The sequence below is a fragment of the Hydra vulgaris genome, chromosome 14, assembly GCF_038396675.1.
Source record: "Hydra vulgaris chromosome 14, alternate assembly HydraT2T_AEP".
In the NCBI taxonomy this organism is placed as follows: Eukaryota; Metazoa; Cnidaria; class Hydrozoa; order Anthoathecata; family Hydridae; genus Hydra; species Hydra vulgaris.
Genome location: NC_088933.1, coordinates 41,886,429 through 41,894,309, shown reverse-complemented (window position 1 = coordinate 41,894,309; position 7,881 = coordinate 41,886,429). Strand labels below are relative to the sequence as shown.

At 30.0% G+C, this 7,881-nt stretch overlaps 1 protein-coding gene across 1 annotated transcript; it reads left to right on the top strand.

Annotated features, from left to right (window-relative positions):
• The first annotated feature begins 5,768 nt into the window (after nucleotides 1-5,768).
• On the top strand, nucleotides 5,769-6,601 carry LOC136091136 (uncharacterized). The gene is made up of 2 exons (XM_065818119.1): nucleotides 5,769-6,252; nucleotides 6,345-6,601. Exons 1-2 carry the CDS (start codon nucleotides 5,769-5,771, stop codon nucleotides 6,599-6,601), a joined length of 741 nt encoding a protein of 246 aa, XP_065674191.1.
• Nucleotides 6,602-7,881: the final 1,280 nt, after the last annotated feature.

The following is a 7,881-nucleotide window of genomic DNA, read 5'->3' as shown; positions in this document are numbered from 1 at the left end:
ATAGAGATGTCAACTAAACTGCTATCTCCTCACTAAAGAAGATAAAATAGAAGGACAATCTTTGTCAGACTGGGCTACTTTTAAATTTATCTCTAAATTCATCTTTATATGATTGACACTATTTGTTCTGAATTCAACCCCTCACCCACCCCCTCCACCACCACTTACCCCTCGTTTTTACAAGTTATTAAAATTTCTCGATGTAAATTTTAAATGTTGACATCTTTAATAGATTTTATTTGTATAAATATTTTTTTTAATAACTTCTTTTTATGGCTTGTATTTGTTAAAAATATATTTATTTTTACAATATTTCGAGGGATACCCTCGTTATCAAGTATATTAAAAACCGCTATAAAAAATAATATTATACAAAACCGTCTAAATTAACGAAACAATGTTCTTTGAGCTTCTTTTTGACAGTTTTTTAAGAGTTTTATGTGACGTAAGAATTTAAACTTGGGTTTCCAAAATGACGTCGTCACATAATCGCCATCATACCGGTTAAGACCTTTCGCGACGAAAGGTACTTTCGTTGTGTTGTATTTCCAACGCTTCCCTAATTTTCCTATTAAAACTATTTATTTCTATTTTTAAGATATCTTCAGTCCAGTTTCACCGGCATAACATTTGCCACAAGAGCACTCTAATTTGTAAACACCGGGATAGGAATTAAATGGTAGTGTAGGTTTATTTTTAGAACTAAGTAGACTTTGGAGATTTTTTGGAGACTTAAACACTGGTGCGTATCCTGCATTTTTAAAAACTCTTCGTAACTTAGGACTGATTCCAGGGATCCAGGGTAAAGACACAATTCTTTTTGGAGACATTAGGTAATGTTGATTTTTCGTGAGATCTTTTTTGTTGTTAGCACTTTCTTTCGCAGACTTAACTAGTTTTTCCAGACTTTTCCTCTTATATCCGTTTTCTACAAACACATCAATAAGAAACGACAACTCATCATCAATGTTATTTATTGTGCATAAACGTAGGGATCTATGGACGAAACCAATAAAGACACCATTGATAATTTTAGGGTCATGACATGAGTTCGGTTTAATTTGAACGTTTGTGATTGCATTTTTGCGATGTATTTTAAAACTATATGTACCGGTTTTGTTGTTGGTAACTGAAACATCAAGATAGTTTAATGTATTGGCAGATTCCATTGTGTATTGAATACTTTTGTGTTGTTTGTTAAGTAGATCTAAAAACTTTTGCGCATCTTCTTCTACTTGGAACCTTGAATGAATATCATTGACATATCTTTTGAATGATTTCACATGGAAAATATTGTTAAGCGCCAATGAAAAAGCATTACTTTCATGATATTGTAAAAAAACACTCAGCAACTACCACCAAAAGAGCTAACCCAATTGGTCCGGAGTTTTCGAGCTCATGAATATTATTTTCATATAAAAATAGCAATGAGAAAGACAATGTTAAAAAAGTAATCTGATCTCTTCAAAAGTTAATTTAGATATAAAGCTCTGGTTGTTTCTTAATCTTTCAATTAGTATAATGATTGCTTCTTTAATCGGGACTGAAGGGTACAAATTAGCAACATCAAAGGAGACCTGAACCTCATTCTAATCAATTTCCCATAATTTTGCTGTATCCACAAATTGTTGAGAACTTTTTAAACGCGTTTCATTAAGTTTAGAGTGGGTTGTACCATATTGACTAAATATTTAGAGATTTTATACGTAGGTGTACCAATGGTGCTTACAGTTAACCTCATTGGGTAACCTTTATTAGGCTTATGGGCTTTAGTTACTCCATATAAACGTGGTGGCACAGCGTCACTCGGGTAGATATTTTTATATTCTCTTTTGGTAAAATGCCCTAGTTTATTTAACTTTCTGAGAGTGATTTGAATTTTGTGAAGAATTTGAATAGTAGGGTCGTAATTTAACTTTTTTGTATCTCCTAAGTGTTCTTTAATTTTTTCTAGAGCTCCATTTCGATCGATTTGAACTAATCCAGATCCTTTGTCAAAAGGATATATCTGAATATTCATATCTTTCCTAATTTTATAAAGAGCTCTCCTTTGTTCATTGTTAAGGTTACTTTTAACTGGTTTGGCCATCTTTAAAATTGATAAAACTTCTTGTATTAATTTAACTCCCTCAGTTGGTTTCTTACTATATTGCAAATTTAAGGCACATGATTCAATAACTAAAATGATATCTAAATACGGTATTGATTTTGATGTTGGAACAAACTTCTGAGGTCTGAGATCAAGTAATTTTTTGTGATGTATTGGAATTTCGGAATTAGCTTAATTTAGCGTTATCTCTCTAATTTTCTTCTTTTTGTTGTTGTTGTTTTTATTGTTGATAGTGCCGTTATTATTTAATCTCTCAAACTTATCCTCTAATTTTTCTCTAGATTTTATGAACATATTTTCATAGGATTTATCAGTGATAGGTGCTATTGCTTCGAAATCGTCAGAGTTGTTAACAATTGCTTGTATTCGTTCCTCGCAAAACTTTGCTTTGTATGTATTTTGAAATAAACGTTTTTTAGCTTCATTCTTTATATGGTATAATAGGTTGTGTTTATACCTTTCGTTTAGTTGTTTTGCATAAGGTGAGTTTACTGGACATCTTAGTCGTAATGATTTCGGAAGTATGTGATATTTTATACATCGTTGTAAAAATACCCACTGGTTTTTCGATTTTGCAATTGTTTTTTTAAGGTTTTTTAACATGTTGGTTTCTTTGTAAACGTTATTACCATATTTGGCTTCAATGTAAATTTTAAATGTTGACATCTTTAATAGATTTTATTTGTATAAATATTTTTTTAAAAAAATTCTTTTTATGTTTAACTTTTTATGATTAACTTCCATTTGTTAAAAATGTACTTATTTTTACAATTTTCGAAAGAATATAGATACCCTCGTTATCAAGCATATTAAAAACCTTTATAAAAAAATAATATTATACAAAACCGTCTAAATTTACGAAACAATGTTCTTTGTAAGAACTTCTTTTTGAGAGTTTTTTTAAAAGTTTTTTGTGACGTAAGAATTTGAACATGGGTTTTCAAAATGACGTCGTCATATAATCTCAATGATATTATATCAACACATTTATATGATATATTATTTTATATAATATATCATTAATTAATTTGTATAATATTATTAGTAATAAATTTATTAATATATATTTGTAATATATAATATATTTGTTTATATAATATATCATTGGGGTTTCTATATCCCCGGATTACCCCGGATTTTTAAGCCAAAAATATGGCTCCAGGGGATTTCAGAGAAAAACTACAAATCTCCTCTTTTTGGAGTTTCCATAAAAATCACCTATTAAATGCTTAAATTTTGAATATATATAGAACTGAGAATGTAAAAACTATTAAATTTAAAAGTTTTTAGTCACTTTACCAATTTATTGAGAATTGAGCAAGACGTAATACGTGTCGGTTACGTAATAAGTGTATTACGTGTACGTGTAACACGTGTACTTACACGTAATACGTGTAATACGTGTTTTTTGTAGAAGAAACCAAAATACTTGTAGTTTAACGTCGTTTAAATTTTTCGAAAAGTGGAGATAGAACAAAACAATTCTTACCTCGCAAGCTGTTGATACACCAGGGCTGTAGACAGGGGGTGACAGACGATACAAATTCACCGGACCCGAGCCTTTGGGGGCCCGGGTTTAGTGGATAACTTAGGAAAGATAAAAATTATAATCAATAAATCAACATATCTCATAACTTTTTATTATTTCGGGTCCCTTAGTGACAGTTTTTTTTTCGGGCAACTTAAAAACGATTTTGTTTCGGGCCCTTTAAAAATAATTTTGTTTCGCCACTAAAAATCTAAAAAAATTTGAAGAAATCATTTTTTTTAAAAAAATAATTATTTTATGATTTTTTTTATTTTATTTGGTAAGTTTTGAGCTTAATTTTGATGCCATTAAATTTATATATTGATATTTCAAAGGAATAGTCAGTTAAATAATCAAATTTAGAGAATGAATTATCAGCATAAATCCGGAGCTCAGAAACGGAAACAAGCAAAATTAAAGCAACAAGAATCAGAAAAACAAAAAAGAACTTCGGAAAGTTTTGGTTTCACAACTGTTCAACATCGACTTTACTCTTCCGTGGTAAATTTATCTAAAACAAGACGATTGGATGATATAACCAGTTGAATTTGTAGATCTGGAGAAAAATAAACGAGATAAACCAATTGAAGAAAATTTATATTCCTTAGATTTGCCAGAGATCGAAGAGACTGGAAACAATTGTAATTATGAAATTGAAAATTTCACTACAACGGATGCCGAAGATTCTTTGTTGTAATTTGACATTGGTTATTTTAAAAGGAGTGATTCAATGCTTCTGGAAGAAGCCATTTTGAAAGGTCCCGGAAAATTCCGTTTTGAATCTAAACTTCCTGGGGACTAAAGCGATTTAAAATTTACGAGCTACGTTTTAAATTACAAATTAAGCAATAATGAGTTGGTTAATCGAGATTGGCCGGTGTGGAGCAAAATTATGCAACCCTTATTTTGTTATCCTATCCGAATTTTTTGTGATACCGGACAATCAACGCTCAACAATGGCAAAAGAACAAGGATGACTATTGACAAAGGATATCATCAATTGTATCGAAGAATTTTAGAACATGAAGAATCTGCCAATCATAAAAGTTGTTACTTGACATGGAAAAGTCGAAATCTATCTTTATTGAAACTAAGTAACAATACTATTGTTAATCACTCTATTAATCACCAAGTTCAAAAACAATCACAAATCTGAAAAAATCTATGAAACCTTTTCAAGACGTAATTTTGTCCCTAGCTCAAAGAGGTTTGGCTTTTCGAGGAGAAAGCCACTTAATATAATTTTTTTATTTTTTTTATTTTTTTATTTTTTAAGTGCCCCAAGAAGTCCTTACGGTCTTGTCACAGAGCACCGCGGAAGTGCATTTAACCAGGAAGTTCACGCCTCCTTCCTTACCGTGACGCGAAAATATTGTGATACTAATAATGTAAATTTTTTAGGAATACTAGAGCTGATCAGTAACTATGATTCTTTACTCAAAAATCATCTAGAAAACTGAAAGAGTCTCAAAGTGACAAAAAGAAATTGCAAGTGAACTATTTTTCTCTTCAAATTCAAAACGAATTTCTTGCCCTTGTGGAACATTTGTGGTTAAAAACATTTTAAAAGAGATATCTAAGCCTAAATACTACGCCTTAATGGTCGATGCAACACCTGATGTATCCCATTTGGAACAATGTACATTCATTATTTTTTTGGCGTCTACATCATTCAAAATTGATTTGAATTGACTGTAGAGGCCAAGAGTTTGATGGTGGATCAAAAATGAGTGGTATACACAAAGGAGTGCGAGCCCGGATCTTAGAAAAAAATCCCTTAGCAACTTTTTCTCCATGTGGATGTCATGAGCTTAATCTGTGTGTAGTTCATGCTGCAGAATCGTGTAAAAAGGCTGTTACATTTTTTGGCATAATTTAACAAACTTACAATATATTTAGTTCTAGTCCTCGACGATGGGAAACTTTGAAATCTAACACTTGAATGTCACTTCATTCAATGACAAAGACACGATGATCAGCAAAAACTGAAAGTGGAAAACCAATAGCGTTAAAAATGCCTGAAATCATTATATCAATTGAATTTATGCTTATGAATTTTGCAAATTTATCCGCAAAAACTTGTGCAGAACTTGAAGGAATCAAAAACTACCTGAAATCTTTGAAGCTACGATGCTATCTAACATTTGGCTCAAAATTTTGACAAAATTAAATAATTTCAATTTGATTTTGCAAAATCGCGAAATCACAGTCTCGACTGAATTGCTAAGCATTAAAAGTCTTTTGAAAGATTTAGAAAAGATCAGATATTCATGGGATTTGATTTTAAATGAAGCAAAGACCGCAGCTGAAAAGTGTGATTTAGTTTCTACCTTCAAGGAAGAACACAATCGGAAACGCAATAAGAAATATTTTGAAAATTTTAACGAACGAACTTTGACTGAAACTCCTGAACAGAAATTTAGAAAAAATGTATTTGATGTGATTATCGGTAGCGTTATTCGAGACATTTCAACTAGATTTAAAGCAATTCAAAAAATTTGTGATACTTTTGACGTCTTGTGGTCATTCAACAAACTCGAAGAAATGGATGTTGTCAGAAAGGCAAAAATCTTACTAGAAAAATATGAGAAGGATATCAATAACAATCTAGTTGGTGAAATTTTGCATTTGAAGTCCATCTACACGGCTAATTTTATTACTATAAATTTAATGCCATTGAATTACTAAACAAAATTTGTAAATTAGAAATCGACAAGTTGTTTCCAAATTTAACTATGATGTTACGCATATTCTGTTGCCTTCCAGTTACCGTTGCTGAGGCAGAAAGATCATTTAATCGCCTCTCACGAATTAAAAATCAAAATAGATCCACAGTGGGACAAAATTGTTTAAATGATTTAGCAAAACTCTGTATTGAATGTGAATTGGCTAAAGAACTTATTTTTGACAGCGCCATTAAAGAATTCGCAAACAAAAAATCTCGAAAAGTTATTTTAAACTAAAATCTATGTATTTTATATTTATATATGAATAAATTTAAAAATGAATGAAGTAAAAATTATAATATAGTTAGTTTTAGGTGATAGGCCCGGAGCGACTTCTTTCACCTGGCCCGCTCAAGCTGGCTACGGCCCTGCCTATTACTCGCTATGATTAACTCAATCATTCGCTGTGATTAAATTAACCATTAAACAATTAAGCTGAAGCTAAATAAAACTGAAACCAAAACTAAAGAAGAATACTAAAAACTAGAAACTTAATAAGATATAAATAAGATTAAATAAATATGACTAAATAAGAAACACAAATGAATAGTAAAGTATAAACATTTTTCCAAATGCTGACAAGGACTTCTGCAATTATTATTTAGCCTTCTTTTGCCTCTAAAGAGACAAAAAGAGACTAGAAATAATAACTACGGGCCCTTGTAAGTTTTTGGATAAATGTTTATATTTTATTATAAATGTTTGTTTGTATTTTAGCATTTTTTTTACCGTAACTTAGATAATTTACATTCAAATCGTGTGGTTTTTTTATTAAAATATTGTTTTGTTAAATTTAGAAGTAAGAACTGAAGAGCTGAAGTGCTTTTGTAATTTCGTAGATGCAGAATAAAGGTTATAAAATAATTTCAGCAAAGAAAGTGAAATAAATAATTAAAATCGCTTTTGAGGTAGTGTGTGACCAGACCAACAGTTTTTTTAGGTAAGAAAAAAAAAGAAAAAAAACTTTTTTACGGGAGTTCGATTTATAATAAAAAAGGTCACGAAGTGATCATAAACTTTTAAAATTTGAAGAAAAAAGTAATAAATAAAAAAACCTTTTACAATAAAAAATTTATTTTCAAATTACCAAAAAAAAAAGATAATTTTTTTCGAAAACATCAAAGTTAACAAATTATTGAATTTGTGTTAAAACGTCAAACAAAAGTCAAAAAGAAAAGAACCGCTAATAAAATATTACTTTAATGGCGCTGTCGTTCCTACAACGTTTGGATATTAGGTATTTACACACTTTATTTTTGTAGTTAGACTTCAAATAGGCTTGAGATTAAGCCAAAAAAATATTATAAGTTGTAAATTCATATTTCTAAACTTTCAATCTCTTATTAGTTTATATTTGAATTTATATTATATTCCTCAAAGAAATCTCGCACCTAGACTCTTCATTATTTTTAAATATATTAAATTACTCAGTTCTTTTTAAAGCAAATATTTGATTAGGCGTTTTAAAAAATTTATTAATTTTTAAATTGTTTTCTGGGCTCTGTCCTATTACAAAC